General features: G+C 34.5%; 1 protein-coding gene across 1 annotated transcript; it reads right to left on the bottom strand.

Moving 5' to 3' along the window:
• Nucleotides 1-2,468: 2,468 nt before the first annotated feature.
• On the bottom strand, nt 2,469-20,634 carry LOC149782174 (uncharacterized). Its single transcript, XM_089934841.1, has 5 exons — nt 20,495-20,634; nt 14,178-14,471; nt 11,621-11,785; nt 8,961-9,347; nt 2,469-2,773 (listed from the first exon to the last, which is right to left on the bottom strand). The coding sequence occupies exons 1-5, from the start codon at nt 20,574-20,576 to the stop codon at nt 2,673-2,675; spliced, it is 1,029 nt and encodes a 342-aa protein (XP_089790967.1). The 5' UTR covers nt 20,577-20,634; the 3' UTR covers nt 2,469-2,672.
• Nucleotides 20,635-21,049: the final 415 nt, after the last annotated feature.

The following is a 21,049-nucleotide window of genomic DNA, read 5'->3' on the forward strand; positions in this document are numbered from 1 at the left end:
TATTTGCCTTTATTCATTTCGTTCTCAAGCTAATGACGTGTTGATCCAGTCTTCTGTATTAATCAAATAAACAGCAGAAAATAATCACCACTTTTGGTTGCTAGATTTTTTGGTGGTTATTTGTTAAAGACAGGTACCTTTAATTTCCAAACATACCTGTGAAATAAATATCAAGAGTTATGTCATTAACCATTTTCACCTAGTCACCTTGAAATTGGCAGCATGCATCAAAACATTCTTTGACACACAAATTGTTCAGAGTTGGCAGTCTTGGCACCTTTGAACTCACAAACTATCCGTGGATAGATTAGACTTGAAAGTTGATGAATCCCATAAATGTACAAATATTAATATGAGAGATAAGTTAAAATATGAATATTTATTTCCTGTTTGGCAAACATTTCTTTAAATCTTAATTCACATTATCATGTCTGTGTGAGAAAATGTAAAACTGACCTCGACATTGACTGCAAGGAAATGACAAACTGTCAGTTTATCATGTGACATTAAGGAATGAAAGATGAAAGAAACTGCAGAATATTTTGTATTGGAAGAATGCAGCACATATAAGCTTCAAACAAAAGTGCTGATATTTGTACTGTGGTGAAATCACAGATTATAAATCTTAAAGAACATAAAGCATTTTGAACTGAAGATGACCTCTGTCTCATAAGTTTTTGGGATTTGAATGTGGGCAAGTACCTTGCAACTATCAGCTTATTTGAGTTGAATTTGATCTTGCCCCAAAAGTCAGGCTAATGGATTTTTAAAACCCAGCTTCAGCTGTATGCTGTAAACATGAGGTTTACCAATGTCTTGGATGATCTCGTACTAGTTCATTATGTTCATAAATGAAGAAAAAGCATTTTTTTAACTTTCAGTTTACCTGGCCAAGATCCAGGTTGCGGTATGACCCTTCATCTGTACATTATCCATACATGTGTCCATTATCATTTCTTTGCAAAAACTGATGGACCAATTTGGTCTGTGAGCGATTTTCCCCAGGACATGTGCTATCGTAATTATGTTGGCTGGTACGGAGAGGGGGACACATTTCACATTGATGTGGCTTCCATAGCAACCAGGTGGAAAGCTTGTTTTACGCTTCTCAGGAATAGATGAGCCAATTTTAATTAATCTTTGGTCTGCCAGGCAAGCAGTCAGAGGCCAGCTTCAGCATGTTGTTTTAAGACATCAGATGTTAAAGAGAGTTCTATAGAGCTGGCAGCCATGTTGAAATTGAATGAAAACCAGTCTAAATAGTATAAAGGACAGATGTTTACATTCCTGTAATGATGCAACTTGACATTTATAAAATTAATGAAAGAGTACACCTTGCACTTGGTAGTTCCATACTCTGTACAGGTTTTGATATTTAAAGAAAAAGAATTTCACAGGTTTTCCTCACAGGTTATCCTTGTTATTTAAGAAAAGACCTTGTTTATCTTAGGCATTGTTAAAATAACTTTTAATTCCATTTATTTTGGTGTATGATTATTGGGTATAATTATGGTTATAGAGTATACAGCTGGGCATACTTCAGATGCGTATCTCACAAAGGACTGCTAGTTCTGCTTGGTCATTTATACTTAATGGACTTTGAAAGAAATAATTGATAAATTATTTTATTTTTTTAAATATTTCTAATTCATGCTGTAGAAGCTGGTGTTGTCTGCACTGGCAAAATTAAGTTTTCCTGTTTTAAAAACTACTAAGTTAGTGTACTTTGGATCGATTCAAATACATTACTTGAGTACTTGAGAATAGCCACTTGAATCAGTTGTTTGCCTAAATATCAGATGTACAATAATTTATGTCCCAGTAAATTAAATGGGGATGTCATTGTTCTCTCCTTGTACCTGTCCTGCTTTCAGAAATACTTGATAACTGTAGTGAAAACCATAAGTACCAAACTGGTGTTTCTGTTGTGGAATTTATTTTGCTTGTATAGCTAAAACAGTTAAGTTGCATGTATCTAAACAATCTAAACAATTATTTTTCATAGTTTCCAGCACTGATTGAGGGACTCGGTTCCTAGGGCCATGAAACACTAGATCCAGTTTTGACCATCATGAATAGAGCTTTTCATGCACTGCAGCTGTATTTGCAATGTGCTGATAGGGTGTGGATCTCAATAGCTGAGAAGTCCTCAGGGTGAGAAAATTCCCCTAGGCCAGACATATGCCCCATCTGTAAAATTACTTTTTAATACCCTGCAACTGGATACATGTATGCAGTTACTAGGTGGGGATCATATAAATTTCAGTCCGATAACGGTTGGACAAAGATTCTGGCTTCATTGACTTGTTATCCTTTGTAATGGAGACAGCTGTGCTGAAAATGGTCATATTACAGTAGTTAAATTATATTTAACATGGTCCTCAGTTTAAGTCTTGTAAAACTTTGATGAAAGGCCACAGGAAAAAAAAATGAAACAAAACAATCTCGCCTTTAAGAAACCATAAACAAAGTTTGTTGTGATTTTGAGGAGTTGGGGATGGGGTTCATCCAACGATGGATAGACTAGATGAATTCAAGATATTTAAGCTGGATTGAAGATCTGTTTATTTTAAAAATTACAGCCACTGAATGCAAATTTATGAAGTGCATAGCGTGTGAAAATTGTATGAACAAAGAGGACAACTTCAGAGAGAGTGCTACCCAAAGGTTATTTATGTGGCACATGCGCAGGTAGGACAGCCATCATTGTCATATACAAATCCCAAAATTCCACAGTCCAAACCACAGACGAGAGCTAGACATGGAGGAAGGGCTGCAGTATAAAAGTATATCTTTATAATGTCATGAACACAAACTACATTAGTTAAAAAAACCTGTGGTTAAATTCTAAACATAAAATTTACTGTGAATGAAACAAGATTCAATGGACATGGAATCTAGATTCGCCTTACATAATCTTTCATAATTAGTCGATTTTATTAGTTTATTATTTATCATATATCAATGTCACAGTTTTGCAATCTCTCAAAAATAATTTCTTTTAAAAAATTTGTTGATATACGCTTATCACAATTTTTTTTCTCAACCAAACTATAAAACAAGATTATTTATTTTCAACAGCGATGTGTATTAAAGTTGTAGCTTAACAAGGTGGAATTTTTTTTCTTGATGTCTTTTCCATGATTTTTTTCAACATTTATTGTTATTATCAATAATCCAGTTAAATGGATGCTGTTAAATTCATGGAGGGTAGTTTAAAAAGTTCTGAATATTAATGCACTAAGCAAAAAAGTTCTTTATTAGCAAACATTATGTCGTTGCATCCCCACAAAGTACTCAATTTAACATACTTTCTCAGCTTCATTATTCAGTTATTAAATGTCATTTTGTGTTCACTTTTGGGCACTGTTCATACACTTGCAAACTGCACTGTGAACCACATAATGGCTTTGAAATAATCTGTCCTTCAGTGAATTTAGCCAAAAATCACTTGGAGCATAATTAGAGCTGTATGGAGGATGAGGCAAGTCTGGATGTGCTTTTTTAACATGTAATTGTAACTTTGTATGTTGGACTTGACATTGTCCAAAATCGAGTTCATTTCTGCTTGACCTGATTGACTTTTTAAATTCACTTAGGAAACTCCAAAACCCTGACCGAAATTCACATATTTAATCCTTCTTGTTTATCTGAATAAAAATACTGATATTAAGTTCAAATACTTAGAAAATAGTGAAGCTTGTATTAGTTTTTATTTACATAAAATGAAAATAAAAATATATAAAAATGTCAATCATGTCCAGCAGAAATAAATTCTATTTTGGACAAGGTCAAGTCCAGCATACCATGTTAATTACAACAGCATGACAAACAAATGCAAACAATTAAATAAATATACAAGTACATAAGACTTTCCCTCATAAAGAAAAAGACAGATTTACACAATAAAGCTTTCTTTGTACTGTATGTCAAATGTACACATGGTAAAAAAATACATAAAATGAAATTTTATGAATGTCACAAAGTAAACATGAAACAATATATTTATATTTATGTGTAAGTGCATCTGCTATCAAATCGTCTTTTTCCTTGATGTTCCTGATGTCAATATTATACTCCTGCAACAGCAAACTCTACCTAAATAATCTGATTTTTGTTTTTCATCTTTCCAATTAAAGTAAGGGGGTTGTGATCACTAAACAAAATAATCAGAGAAGGAGCTGAATTAATGTAATTTTCAAAATTTTGTAATGCCAGTATCAAAGCCAAACATTCCGTCTCAATTGTGGAATAATTTCTTTGGTGCTTATTTAATTTCTAAGCAAAATAGCACACTGGATAATCAATACCATTTTCATCTTCTTGAATCAATACTGCTCCGACCCTCACTTGCATCAACAAGCAGTTTAAATGATAGACTGAAATTTGGAGCTGTAAGAACTGGTGCACTCCTAAGTATGGCCTTTAACTTATCAAAAGTCTCCTGACATTTTTCAGACCAATGAAACTTGGTTTTCTTGCTCAAAAAATTGTCAGGTGTTTCAGTAATTATGGACAAATTGGAACAATGTTTCCTACAGTATCCAGCCATATTTAAAAATCGCATGAGCTGCTTTTTACTAATAGGCACAATGAATTCAGAGATAGCCTTGACCTTTGCATCCATAGGTTTAACTTGTCCATGTTCCATGACATGTCCTAGAAATGGTACACAAGCAGGGCAAAACTTACTTTTAGATTAATTGTAAAACTTGCATCAGTGAGTCTGTCAAAGAATTTCCGAATTGTTCCTAAATGATCTGTCCAGGTGTCGTTGTAGATGATGACATCATCGATGACATCATCACAATTATCTAGACCAGACGTAATAACGTTCATTAAACTTTGAAAAGTACAAGGTGAACCATTCATGACAAACGTCATCAATTTATATTGATAAAGTCCATCTGGAGTCGTGAATGCCAAAATTTCCTTTCCCTTTTGATCAGTGAATTGGCCAAAATCCTTTCAGAAGGTCAAATTTGGTAACATACTTTGCATGTTTGATTTTGTCAATGCAGTCATCGATTCTTGATACTGGAAATAAATCTGTTTTAGTCACACAGTTCACCTTTCTATAATCAATGCACATGCGGAAAGTATTGTCTGGTTTCGGAAACAAGTATACCTGGTGAATCCAATCACATCTACTTGGCTCTATGAAATCATTCTCCAGCAAATGCTGAATTTCGTTTTTCAAACATTCCTATTTGAGAAGGTTCATCTACGGGCGTTGTTTCACGGGTGTGGAATTTACAATTTCAACGTCATGGTAAATTTTATTTGTTTTTGTAGGAACATCTGGAAATAAGTGCTCATATTCAAGTAATAACTGTTTTAGTTCATTTTTGTTTCTTGTTGCTGCAAATGTGAAAGTTTCTGGTCCAGATTATTCATAATTTCTGAATTCCGAAGATTTGTTACTTCAAAATCACTAGAGTCCGATTGCATTCCTTTGCTCAAATCATCACTGAGACAGGTATAACTAAATTAATTGCATGATTAGCCTATCTCTCTCAACATACTCCTTTATAACATATTTATATGGAAAATTTAGTTTTGTTTTCGCCTCCCAGGAGTGTTTTATGATATAATTTAAATCAATTACTTTCTTTTTAACTGTGTAAGGACCATACTACTTGACCAGAAGACGACTTTGTTGCATGGGTAAGAGAGCAAGAACTCTATCACCAGGCTGAAAACCCCATTTCATTGCATATTTATCATTCTTTAATTTCATTTTTGACTGAATAGCATATTAGTTCTTGCAACATCACAAGCCTGTGAAAACTTATAATTAAAATTGGAAACATATTCATGCAGATTAATTTCTGTATTTTGATTAGAAAGAAATTTCACTTTTATCAACTACAGTGGTCCACGCACAGTATGTCCAAAAACTAGTTTAAAGGGACTGAATCCTAAAGATATTTTAACTGACTCCCCAACAGCAATCAATAATCAATGAATGCCTTCATCCCAATTAATACCCGTTTCAAAACAATATGACCGAATCATAGTTTTCAAAGTCTGATGTAATCTTTCTAGTGTCTCCAGCTAGGTCCTTGCCTAATACTAAATGAATGCTCTCAATGGGTAAAGAATATACTCTCCCAACTGTCACGGGTCCTGAGAAAAGTCTAATGACAAATTTACACAACAGAGATGATCATTAACAAAGCCGCACTCTACTTCCTGATTAAAACCACTCTCATTAGAAGAAGACTTCTTAGAAAAAGGCAAAGTACCTAATAATAAAAGACTATGCTCCTGTATCTCTTACAATTTTAATAGGGAAAGGACTGGCCGAATCACTCATGCTTGATATAGAATCCTTCGACATCAATGGTTTATAATTCTCCATAATAAAATCATACTTGGGTTTATTAGACCCAACATTTGGAAAAGGTCTGTCTTAATTCTGCTGCTTATTTTTCAATTTGTAACAGTCATAAATAACATGTCCTTTCGTCTTGCTATAGGTACACGTTGGGAGAGATAAGGACTTCTGATCAAACTTACCAGAAACTTGATTTATAAAAGTTGTGCCAAATTGTGTTTTGGAAGCGCTCGTGTTAGGCTGAAATAATTTTTAGCATAAGAATGCTGAGTGGAAGACTTATTAACAAAAGAAACTTTATGAAATAAGGAATACTCGTCAGCAGTACAAGCCTCATTTTGAAAGGTTCAACCTTATGCTCATCAAGTTGTCTTATATTTTTTTTAATCTTGATCAACTTTCTTGGCTAAGATGCGCCTATCGAACAACTGCTCTTTTCTTCTTGCAAATTCGACACGAGTTTGTCTAGCTTCTTTCTTATAACAACTCAATTTGTGTTGATAAACCGCAGGGTCTAACTCATAACCCTTTAAGATGCAAAGATGCATTACTTAACCAGATCATGGTCAGCACTTTGTTGTACTGACAGGAAAGTTTAGATGTATCGGGCTTTGCCAAAAAGCGCACTCTCTAATAATGTAGTCCAATGCTCTCTTGGCGAATTTGAATTTTCAGCAATTTTTTTTCAAAATAAGGAAAATATCTATTTACTTCTTTTTCGCTATAAGGAGGCACTCACCTAACATTCTTACTAACCTCAAAACTTGAATTTTTATGTAAAGTGGGGATGTGCTTTTTACTTGCCAGCTCTAATTCTTTGAATCTAAATTGGAATTCTCTTTCTTCTTTTTCATTTTGCATTTGCAATAATGTATTCCTTAGAATACAAAGTGAAATGGAAAAAAAAGAACGTATGGTATTGCGAATTAAATTCCAAAATATTCCAAGAATTAGATCAGACGCAGGTCCTAGTAATTTAAAGTCCTGAATAAAACTAAGTACAAGTCCCGAAGAGATCAAAGACTCAATGTGATGACGTGTCTGTTATATGTTTTGAAGTGTTGATGTATCAATAATCTTTTGTTGAATCACAGTAATATGCTTTCAGTTTTGAATATGTTATAAATTGCGGTGAATATCTTTATCAAAGAATTTTATCTTGGCACTTGTATATTTCCAGAGAAAATCACTTTAATTAAATAATTTGAAGAAAATAAAACTCATCTCAAACTGGTCACAATATAATACAACTTGAAGATGCTAGATTTTAAATCACGACTGACTAAATCCTCACAATCACAAGATTATATAGTTCTCTATAAGCCATTTCATGATGGAGAATAACCTTCTAGAATGATCTAATGAGCTGTAAAAAAGTCGCTCAGGAAACTCCAAAACCCTGAGTCAGATTAACATATTTAATCCTGCTTGTTTACCTGAATAAAAATCCTGATATTTAACAAATTCTTATTTCTTATTTTCTAGGGAAATAATTGTTTATTTTAAAGTTTACAAGGCTTGTTGTCTATTTTAAAGTTTACAAGGCTTGTTGTCTTTCACTCTTTTATGTGTCTTATTTTAAGAGCATAGACTCGTAACACCAGTGACACAAGCATGATTAGGCACATTTGTCTGGATGATCCTGCCTTTTGCATCGAAATGTCGAGTGACACAAGCCGGACTTGGGTGTTATCTGGATGACCCTGCCTTTTGCATCGAAATGTCCTATGACACAAGCAGGGTTAAACATAGTTATCTGGATGACCAGGCTTTTTGCTTCTAAATGTCGATTGACAAAAGCAGGATCAGGCACAGTTATCTGGATAACCAGACCTTTGGCTTGTTTTCTCCGATCCAAACATTATTTCTTTCGCTTGAGTTGTTTTCAGAAAAGCAAAGCCATGTTTTTTCACTTGTGACAATTTCATTCGAACATACCTGATCATTATGTCCCTATTTGGCGAGTAGAAGCTTGGCGATTTCAACCGCGGCTGTTTTTGATCAGCTGACAACAAATGCTTGACCAATCTTGTACTGACTTTACTGAGCTTTAAATTTAAAGATTCTTCATTATTTGAAGAACAGCTGACAAATTGATGCTTTGCTAATATAAACACCTGTCACCGTGTTTCGAACATATTGTTAATTTTCCCTCTTCACAACAGCCACTTCCAACTCACCAATCACATACAGCGGTCTTCCAGAATGTGGGTCTTCTTCCATGGATATGGGACCATCTTTAAAACGAAACCAACACAGATTGTAGGATATAACAGAGAACTACATTTGTAAACTTGAGCCAAGTTGGCCATGAGAATTGTCGGATAATACCCTAAGCGCTCCAAGATTGTACAGTACGCTCTTTGCTCAGTCTCAAAATGGTTCGCTTCCGACAATTTTAGTTCACTGTCCTTTAGCGATGTGACATTACGAGCATATATCTGCAGGTGTCCGATAAGCTGCATCTGCAGTTCCAGATCCTTTTAAGGAACGTAAGTGTTTATATTGATATGTGTTGAATCTAACAATAGGTTAAAAAATACCCCAACAATTTGCAACAAAATATTCTGAACATTTCTAAATACCCATTATAATAATTGTCAGTGATGTATTCACTTACTTTCTAGTCCGGGTCCTTGTACTGTAGCTTTTGTAGTTGCTTCTGGAGTTGTTGGCAAAGTTGATGTAGTTGTTGCTGCTGTTGATGATGATGATGATGGGGTAATAGATAAGGTTAATTGTACGGTGGTTGTCGTTGAAGGCGTTGGTTTTGAGGTCGCTGAGGCAATTGATGAAGTTGCAAAGATGAGAGTGGTTGTTGTAGGTAAAGGTGTGGTAGTGCGTGTCGTTGTCGCAGTCGTCGTTGGATGTGGTGTAGTTGTAGTTGTAGTTAACATTGTTGAAGCAGTTGTATGTTTTGGTGTTCTGGTAAGCGATGCAGTTATTGTAGGAGTCGTTGGTTTTGGTGTTGTACTGGTCGTGTGAGTAGTTTGTGTTGGAAGAAAATCTGAACAAAAACAAATCAGTTACAAGGACAAAAATGCTATTATAAGTCATGTATACATTAAGTCCATACGTTTACGCACCGTCGTTTTGCAGTTTCTACCTTTTCTTCTCGAAACAATGGAAGTATGTCATTATTTCATGAGTAATTCAGTGTTAGAGGCTCAAATCATGACAAGATTTCAGAGCGAGATGCTAAATGAGAAAGGGGTATATTTTTGTAAGCATTGACGATTTGTATATGTTTAAAACCATTCCAGAGATTTCTCGGATTAAAGACCAGCGTATTTATGGCAGAAATTCAAATAATTTTTCACTTCGACCTCTATTTAAATAATGTTATAAATTTTCGTGCGAGTTAAGACCTACTAGACTGATAGGTGTGCGTTTGTTTAATGTGAATACGAAAAATTTACTGACGCTTTATTTATTTTGAACAAACAATATAATATTATATGAAAAGATTAGTTTCATTTGAAGTAATCTGATCTCATGAAAATAAAAGATTTAATAAAATTTTATTGTAGGGAAAATCTACGCGATAAACCGTACTATTCCTTCGATTTGATTCAACGATTATTTTATGGAATATTGGGATATGTACACGATTTTGTTATTTTAAGAAATCTATATGAGAAAATGCCTACCAGCTGCAATAAAGCTACTACTACTACTACTACTACTACACGCACACACACAGAGGCGGTGTTAGAAGTACGCGGGGCCTAGGGACGGCCATGACCGCGCGTGGCCAGAGTAGCGGTAGCTCGATTGGCACGCTAGTGCAAACACTGATTATGTCTAGACTAGATCAACTTTCGCGATTTGACGCACGAATTTAGTTTTTTTTTTATTATTATTATTCATAAAAGAAAATATTGTTTGTGAACAACGGGGTTTTTAATCGAAATAATAACATGACGACAATGTCTTTCGCCTAATAAACTGATTATTATTGTCATTTTTCAAATAACACGAAGACACGAATTAAGAACAATAATTTTCTTGCATTACGTGCGGCCTATATCTATTCACTGCAGTGTTAAACATTATCTCAGCTAATCATACCGCTCTGGTGAACAAAGTGGTTAGAACGTCCACCTCGGATGCGGGAGATTGCGAGTTCGAACCCTAGCCGAGTTATACAATATAATTATAAAAATGGTACTAACCGATGCCTCGCTAGGGGCTCGGCAGTACGAGGCTGGTGTTAAGTCTGGTTGTTTTGGTCATTTTCAATTTCCCACGGGTTCCTGTCAAAAGTGAAGGCGCCGTCGGGAGCCCTTTTTGTATTTGCAGTTGAAATTTTAATAATATTTCACCTTCACCTTAGTGTAGCAGGGGCAATTCCTCACAAAATGTAATTGTGTGTGTGTGTGTGTGTGTGTGTGTGTGTGTGTGTGTGAAGAGTGGGGAGATTGGCAACTGACAGAAACTTCTCTTGTGCAAAGTAAGGACGTTACTAAACAACATTGCTCCGGGCGCCTCGGTCGGGGAGTCAATAAAGAGCATTTCCCGAGGTCCATTCGAACTTTCGCTCTACCATTGCTCTAATCAGACCATATGTTTATGGTTAGATGAATAAATCCAGTAACAATATAACTGTTTAGATTCACCACTAAGCGCTAATGTAGGTAGTCCTTGTGTGTGCAAGTAATGTTGCTAACCGAACAGCAGGAGCCAACATTGAGAACTCGAAGCTTGTGTTGGGTTTTATCCTAAATAATAGTTCTAAGTTTTAAAACGACAACCGCTGGAATAAATACTTAGCGTTTTACTAGTTCAATTTAAATTCGAAATATATAATCAACTAACATATGTAGGTATGCTTACTGAATCGCATTCAAATTTGAGTAGGCCAAGAAAATGAAGAAATAATAAAACGTGTGTGTGTTCCATTGAGGCCGTCATGTCGTGTTTCGATATTTTCTGTTCCTGACATTCAGTTTGCTTACTAAAATGCAATTCACTACATTATTTTAGTTCTCAACACTAGTGCCAGGAGAGTTCTGGTTTCTTAAATAAGCTCTACGCTTTCTAACATCCTGTAATTGATGAATTTCTATATATTACTGGAAAATATTGGAAATAAATTTTAGCATACTGCTTGCAATAATTATTCAATTCCAAAATTTAGCTTAAATGTGGCAATCTACAATGGAACTCATGTATCGACAAAGTGAAAGATACCAAAAAGGATAAAACAGTTGATAACCTTTTCGAATGCCAAGCGAACTTCAATAAATGCAGTTTCTTCTTTTATATGGAATTACTTACGGAACTGACATATATAGTTGTATTTAAAGCCCAGTGAATCACACAGCGAATCATGCCAGTGTCCATTGTCGGTGAAACGTAAATGGACACAGTCTTCGATATTGTGTGTTATGATGTTATTACCCTGTCCCGATGCCCAATATTTGAAGTTTCCGAGAGGTGTACCTGAAATCATATAGGAAGGTGTTGATAATTTGGTGGGTAAAAAAACAACAAAACAACAATATAGATAATGAAGTGTTTTGTTATTATAACTAGATTGTATTTTTTAAATTTATAATTGCATGTGAGAAAGTTTCCTCTATAGATTCACTGTTTTATTCAAAGTCATCTGCTCACCGACATTCAGTATTTTTCACCTTTTAGTATCGGTGTGTAACAGATAAAACAATTAGCCATATTATTCAGAGACAGAGAGTATTTTTACCTGGAATATATGTCGAATCTTCCAATCGGTACAAACCATGCGCTAAATCAGATTCCTGTCTCGTTTTAAGATACACTGCTAACAGTGATAACTCAAAGTAATACGGGCAATAATGTCTTTCCACGTTGGGCAACACACTTAATTCAGTAAGCACACTTTTCTGCCACATTTTTAAGATAACAATCTTTTTCTTCTTCTCGTGATTCAAATTGCAAAGTCGGCATTTTGCTTTAAGCCTTTCTCAATGGCCCAACTGATCCCTGCTATTAACAACAAGTGCCCGGGACAAGGCAAAGGACAAATCTGAAAATATTTTGTACAATCAAAACCTCGTTATATCGAAATGTGACAAGTTTCTTTCAAGCACGATACTGAAAGAGTTGCTTAACACTGCGAACACATACACGGAGGAGCATACTTTTCTTTTTACTGGAACAATTTCTCTGACTTTAATGAGTTACTTATATAGTAATTCTTTCCAAGACACGAACTTTTCTTCAATTTCATACTGTTATGTGTATCTCTATTGCATGCTTAATTTTTTCCGTGATTGAGGGTTGTGAAAATAGAATTTTTGCCTATCTGACTTTTGTCATATTTGTAAGAGTTTACACTTTGACGGAATTTTTCATTAGAAATTACTCACATTTAGTGAATTCCAGACCAGATTATTGCACTTTAGGTAAAGTGGGTATTTGTTTATAAATGGGATCTGGTAAACAATTATTCATTTCTGTTTTGTATCAATGTTTGGGAATTTGTATTCAGATATAATTTGAGAGGCATTATTTATTGAAATTATTCAGTGGAATTACAAATTGCTCTTTAATATTTGGATTAACACATTAATTTGGAATTATTGTGAAAACATTCAAGAGTTTTGGTACATCAGCAATTTCAAGAATTTGGTACATCATGACATTCAAGACTTTTGGTACATCAGGACATTCAAGACTCTTGATACATCAGGAACATTCAATACTATTGGAATTAATTCGGAACATTCTATACTTTTGGACTTATGAAAGCATATTTAGGATTATTTGGAATTTAACTGACAACAATGTGTCTCGAAAATTTTCACTCTGTATTCTTGCGGAGTAAATTATATCTAAAATGTTACTAAACTTGTTGGCTTTGCTTCTTCTGTTATATAGATTCGTAACAATATTTGTTTTCTTTCGAATTAATCTAGACAGTCTCTTTTATAATGTCAGCTAGGCTCGATCATCGGATATCAATGTGTTGTTTGAGTACAGTGTTAGAAAGTACTTTTTATACACATTTAGTTTACAATTTTTATCCTGAGTAATGGAGCATACAAAATAAGGATTATATAAGGAATAATATATTTAGACATTTACCGGATTGTGCATCGTTTCTCGATGTGCATTAACGTAGCCGCATCCATGTATCAGTTTGGGATGCCACGCAATAGTGACACCATAGTGATTTGTTATATATATACTTTTTCCGGGCTGCTTTCACAATTAATGTCTGCTTTCCGCATCGTGTAATGGCTGAAAACACGCAGTTCCAATACATTCTCCAGCCACACAGAAGGAAGAAATGTTACGAGTAAGGAAATAAAGCGTTCTTTTACCTTAACACAAAGTATTCATTCAGACTGATAGAAATACCAATGCACGCAAAGTGGATTTTCAGCTCGTCTGCTCTAGTCTGCATTTTCATTAATGTATTAATCAAGATACGATTCAAAGTCAATGTAATTTCGCCTATTTACCAGTCACACATCTGATACATGCCGTATTCCTCTGCAATGATATATTATATATAACGATTCTCATAGTATTTTGGGCTGTCCTGAAATAAGCGATAAAGTTATCCAACGTACCACATTGCTCAGATCCTTTAATACATAAGCTTTAAATTGCATTCGATAGTTTTACATTTTAAAACAAATTTATTTCTATTATGGAAGAATAGTGAGGACAAAAGATTTGTCTGCTATCAACTTTCGCCGAATCCCTAAGATGTGTTGAAACCAGCTCCCTTCGGGCTCAGGTTCAACAGTTCACTCGGGTTGTGGCCAACGTTAATACCAGAAATACAATTTAAAACATGTATGACCACTATGCTCTCATTTGTGCCTGTGTTGCCTTAACATACCATCTGCCCATTTCCAATGCTGTTCTTCAGCTTCATCGTTCAAACCAATCCATATGCCGTTGTGACCAAATCTGAGGGTTCTTAGCGTGTCCATGATGAAACTTTGAACGTCTGGGGTATCCACCGTTGCTAAGTAACCTCCTTTATGTTCGCAAATTCTTTTGGCGTCATGCCAATACGTTTCACTACCCAGAACGAACTCATAACAATAGTCGCCATAAGCGAATGTAGTGACCGTTTTTACTGGACAGCGTTCCGTAGAATGGTCGTTCAGCAGAAAGGCGACGATCGAGGCTTTGAGAAAATGAAAAGTTTGATAAAATTCTTGCTTCCCTTCCCTTCATTTCTTTCTCTCTTTTTATTAGTAATTAACTGTCCAAATAGACAAACCAATCCATTATCTTGACAGCAATACATGCGTATTAAACTGAGATATGCATGCGCAGTTACTCCAAAGATCATTTTTCGAAAAGGTGCCATAATAATAATTGTTTTGTCCGAAATACAGGTTTTATGAGTAATTTAGAAATTGCCAGAGGAATATATATATATATATATATATATATATATATATATATATATATATATATATATATATATATAAACTAAAACTTCATTATATTTAAATTCAGTGCTTTAATAAAATGCTGAAAACAAAAACAAAGATAATAATTTATGTATGTTTAACACATTATAAAGGGAAATACTTTGACAGAGATCCTAAGTTTAAAAATGTCTCCAATGTTTGTAATAGTTTTTTTTTATCAGGTTGTAATATCACATAAACAATGCTTAACATCAATATAATTCTTACTAAGTTAAGGCAATATAATAGAAATTATCATTTATTACAACATATGAAGATGATACAAATCAGTCCTCATAGTCTTCTGTCTCCTCCATGTCACAGTCCATAGGAAGAGCATTGATACGAGCAGAACCTCGACATCCATCACAGGCAGGTGAATATTCATGATTATGTTTGCGGCATCTGCGTTTTGCAATGCTACAATGATACAGTTGCATGTGATCATTTCCAGCAGGCTGTTTGGTACTGGTTGGGTATCACTAGCCACAGTAAGAAAAACTCCTTAGACTTCTTTCCATCCCATTTAATGGGGTCTAAGTTATCATTAACTTGTCAGACCTATACTCGGAGACCTATGCTCGGTAGCAGATGTGGCTGTGGCAGATGATAGAGGCAGTGACCTCAACTGGAGAAATGTTGAGATTTCTTTACCCTCTCACAGAAACACTTATACGAAGCCCATGTAAGTTGATCTGTTGATCTGTTGATTTGGAGTAGTTGAAGACCTCTGCCTACTCTTGAAGCAGTTTGGTCTTCATGATTCACACACCTTTTCCAGTGAGGTTGGAATGTTGTATTACAACAAACAGATTATTAATGTAGAGAATATCCCCATACACTGCAGCGGAGTGAAAGATCTTCACACGTTAATGAATTTCTTGCATTCAAGACCTGTACTAGTTTTTTCCACGTTGTTGCCGTCTCTCTCCTTCCTTGCATTTTCCTTGTGTTGATCACTGGTTTGAAAGATTGATTCCGCAAATTCTTGCATGACATGGATGATTTCAGTGCAGCCTGGCATTTAATTGACCCAGACAAGCCTCTGAAGTTCTGACATAAATCTACTTCTTGTAAGTCCTGCATTAGTCTAAAAGAAACGCTTCAGTTCTTTAGCAGTTATTAGATCAGGGGAAATGCCTCCACATAATCTCTCACTACCTCGTACAGCATTGTTTACTTTCGTAATGGCTTCACGCACACTTAGATGATTTGTTTCAAGATTTTTCATTTTGTGAATATAGAGATGAACTGCCTTTGCAAAGAGATTATGCCCTTCAGAGTAAGGGAACATATGTCTCATAGAAGACAAGTGGAGATTACAGTTGGCAGTTCATTCTCCTCTTAGAAAACTCTTTAGAATGACAATCATATCCATGTATTGCATCCTTAACAAGCCTGTTCAGGTACATTTGATCTCTTTTTTTTGTCCAAACTAGGATTGTTTCCACAACTTCTTTACTCATATCATTGCCCTTTATTACACTTGCATTAATATTCTTGGCATCAGACAGCAACATGTAGATTTCTATTTCTGCGGATACAAGTGATTGTCATCTTCTGTCAATATTTTCTCATTTAAAGATTCGCAAGTCTCTCCTTCACACACTTCTGTAAGCTTCCTATGTGTTGGTAAATGGAAAGTTGATTCCAAAAGAAGAATATTCAACGCAGTATTGACAAGAAAGTGACATCTTCTAGCTCTTGGAATGACTTTTCCAGTCAACATTGCTGCCGTATACAATTTCAGGTATCTCTCGAGGACCAGAGCCATCCGTCAAGTGTGCAATACAATGTAGAAAGCTAATTTCAGTGTGAAGTCCGCCAGCTTGTAGCATGACTGACTTCAAGGGGCTGTCATGTGCTTACGATAGTATGAGCTTTCCACCACAACGGCTGGTCCAAGGTTATAAGTGGTGTCACATTAATCTTTCTAGCCTGATTTGTCAAGAAGATCAGTGTAAAATAGTTACATGACTTATCTCTTGGGTCCAGGTCAATTATTGGCAGGAATGTGATCGATGCTCTCCCAAATGATTTCCTTCGTGAATCATTTGTAGGTGTTGCCTTGCAAACCTATATTTAGAGTCATGTTGAATTCTTCGATTCTGAACGTTAAACCATACAAAACTTGATAGAATAACACATATTTAACATATAATTATGAATATAACAACCAGATATGCACCATAAACAGTAAATTCTTTTCTACCTCTAGCAACACAGTTGTAGAAAACACACAAAACATGTCACTAACATCCTCATTTGATGACACTATGCTGAATATACCACTAGCCTCTCTCTTCCCCCATTACTATTCAGCTTTCTTTTATACTGAAAATCAGTGACAGATTTAATCAATATTACCGGATAGAATACATTATCCATTGATTAAATGTTTGTACAGGATTAAACAGGTTATGATGAATAAGTCTGTAACAAAAACTGGTGGGAAATAATTTAAAAATGCTACATTCCATGCAAATAAATAGGTATACAAAATCTGAAAATTTCTTATATTCCACGCACTATATTTTCATATACTTTTAGTTTGTTCATTTGGGGACCTTACCAAAACGTATTTTGCCCAATATATTTTTGTTTCACTTTTGTTACCTTGCGGAAGATTGTTCATGTATTTTTTTATATACGGATCCATATATTAATTTATGAAACCAAAGCAAAACTTTGTGCCCATTCCTTTAGGAATAGATGTCAAAACAGAACTTCATTGGAGCTAACCACGTATTTAAATCATTATATTTACGATGAACCCACGCACCAATTTCTCATTGAACAAATACAATATTCTCGTGATCTTTAGTTTGTTATACATTATTGTAATTTGCAGATGCTACATAATAAATTGTGTCAATTTAATGATATATTTTCATGACAAGGAACAAGGGCTAAACTGATTCAATTTTTAAAAAAATATTACTTGTTTTAATTTATATGGACTACTTTTATACATTGTATCAATATATTGACACACTTCCATGACAACCGTACAGGGCCTGTATTTGGTGCATTTCTGTAATGTGAACCATTTTAGACAAAAATTTAAAATGACTGTTCTGTGATTGATCAGGGTAATGCGAGTCTGGGAAATGTTTTTTCTTTAAAAATGAATTGCTATTTTTTAAAATTAACAATGGCTTCTCCTGAGGCAACTTTGCTACCACAATGTTGTTTGGTGGGGGACAGTGCCCGATCGATGATCGACCAAACTGTAGGATGACAGTCTGCACAAAAATGACGTCATTGACGTAACGGCTAGTTTGAAACTCTCATGAACTACTACTGCTGAAAGCTTCGGTTTGACTAGGTGCATAACGGGTAAAAAATACTGAATTTACGTAGTTCAATCCAAAGGTAGCGTTTAATAGTTATTAAACAACACAACACTTATATAAAACAACACAACAACTATATAAAACACTTTTATGCAAAAACACATTTGCAAACATGAAGAAATTAATAAAAATTGTTCACAGTCCCTGTACAAATAAACCTTAGAGAAACTGATTATGCTATTTAAAAGCTGATCTCAGATTATTGAAAGTTAATAAACATCTGCATAACTATTCAGAAGGGAACTTCAAAGTCCTGCCCATAAATACATTATTTAATGATAAGGAGCATTTAAAAGAAGAGAAGGAATTTTATTTCATAAGCACTCTACAGCCAGACTATAACAGTTTGAACGAATTATTCGAGCTTCATGAAAAATTCAAACAAGATTCTATGTATATGGTATCAATACATTGGTATATTTTTATAACATGATGACAGGAAACCAATATTGGTTGTTTTTGCAATCGATTCGAAAAATGGCCTCCACTAATAACAGAAAAAAGTTCCCGAAGGCGGGGAAATGAACATTCCAACAGTCGCAGTCAATTAGTAAAGAAAAGAAACTACACAAGAATTGCATGGGTTTATTTGTACCAATCAGATTCACGTCAGATGATATGTTAACATTCTGACATATACAAAATATTAAACTGCGCACACTATATGCAAAGTTTCTAATTATGTGATAGTTGGAGGAGCTCAAATGAGTAATGATTTAGAACTGAATTCATGATACGAGATGAATAATGTTCATCATTTACGAGCCTTGTAGAACCTTATAGAACAAAAGCTGGAGATTGTCAATCTAAATTGATAAATTTAATTTTAAATCATTTCCCATTTGAGATTCACATCGTTTTAATGTAATCGAAATAGTTTGGAGAAAATGAAGAAGAAATAATTTTTTAATACTGGCTGAGATGCTGCACCTTTCATCTGTTGCACGTAAAAATAAATTGTCACAGACGCTAATTGAGTTTATAATGCATAGTTCTATAACCAATACTAGTTACAACTTTATTGTTTTGCCAAGTATAATTCAAAGAGCAACCATCCTTTCAAATCAATGGAACAGTTGTTCATCACTAGATACCATGGAAACTCCTGTGTGATGTCAGTTAGCTGACTCGGTTTTGGTCAGTCAAGCCATATATTGATTTCGATGAGATTGTTTAGGAGATTTTTACCTAACCTGTGTCAGTTTCACGTCTAAGCATTCCATTTGTTTGATGTTCATGTGAAGGGATGATTACTGGATGCAGAAATGCTAGATTTACTGTAATGAATTTGTGACCAGATATTTGCATTATTTGATTTGGAACAGTACAGTAGACAAAGAAAAAGATTATTTATAGTCTGAATTGTATCACATAAAAAGAAATATTCGGTCGTTGTAGTTATTTCACCGAGTAAAATAAAATCTGTGGTTAGACAACATTCTGTCAGTCGGGAGACCGACACGTGTCCACATTCTTTGCAAACAGAAGTGAGTTTATATATTTATACAAATTAACATATATAAACCACTCTTGGCATAGGGTAGTGTCCATGTTAAAAGCCACAACCCTCTATCTACTGATCGATACCTTTAGTTTTATCTGTATTGGGTCCATTTGGGGTAAATGGGCCACATTTCGACAGATGTAACCTTTTTTCCCAGCATCCCTTGGACAATCGACCCGAAAAATGGCCGCCAAAATGTTGATAGTATAAGAAGAAAACGTTCCAGAAGGCGGGGCAAGGAAAGTTCTCACGGTCACAGCCAATAACTACTGAGAATACTGTGCAAGAATTTCATGGGTTTATTTGGACCAATCAGAATCACATAAAGTGATATGTTAACATGGTGTCATAAAAAATACTAAAATGCACACACTATATGTAAAGTGTACCAACTATGTGATAAATTGTTGTTACGCTGATTATATCTAGCCCTTCAAATAATCATCTACATGAAGAGCATCCATGACGATGAAGAGAAACCACTTGAAATAATAAGGTATAAATATTACTGGTATCCTCTTAAATATACATAGTTATCTCTATATATGAACCGGTATATGGACCTATTCACACACACAAAAATAACATACACACACACACACATGCATAAATACATACATATATATATATATATATATATATATATATATATATATATATATATATATATATATATGCTCAAGGAAATTTTCAGATAAGTGCTTTTAGTTTCTGGCTGCTACATTGCCACTGTACAATATAACACCACTGTAAGTATGTACTGAAAAGTTAAAGAGCTCGAGACTTGTCAACATGCCTACATTGGTTCTCTTACTTGTGGGCCCTATGTAGCTAGGATTGTACTGATGTGCCATTATACCTACATACATACCTTTTGGCGAACAAATCATGAGTGCTATCCACACGATGACCAGGAAATACATATTCGTATCGAACATGTTTCTTGTTTGCATTGTTTATGTTGTCATTAAGAGCTATTGCGTCAAACAAAATGTTCCGTAGCGTCTGAAATACCGCGATAACCTTTGAGGTCATTGTGAACAAAGGTCACGATATAAGCATGAATTGTGTCTATTTTTGATAGCAATCTTAGTTTACGAGATTGTCCTTTGCAGCGAACATTATATATATATATATATATATATATATATATATATATATATATATATATATATATATATATATATATATATACATACATACATACATACCTATACGAGATCGTTTCTTTCGCAGTGAATATTGGATATGTGCATATATATATATATATATATATATATATATATATATATATATATATATATATATATACGTAAGTTACGTTTACGGTAAGAAATGCTGTGAAATATTGTGTTCACCGTATGAAAAAGAAGGATGGGGTACTATAGGAACAAATGTTTCTAAGCAGTACCTTTATTATGTGCCA

The sequence above is a fragment of the Sinohyriopsis cumingii genome, chromosome 15 (genome assembly GCF_028554795.1).
Source record: "Sinohyriopsis cumingii isolate HCF-2022 chromosome 15, ASM2855479v2, whole genome shotgun sequence".
Classification (NCBI taxonomy): Eukaryota; Metazoa; Mollusca; class Bivalvia; order Unionida; family Unionidae; genus Sinohyriopsis; species Sinohyriopsis cumingii.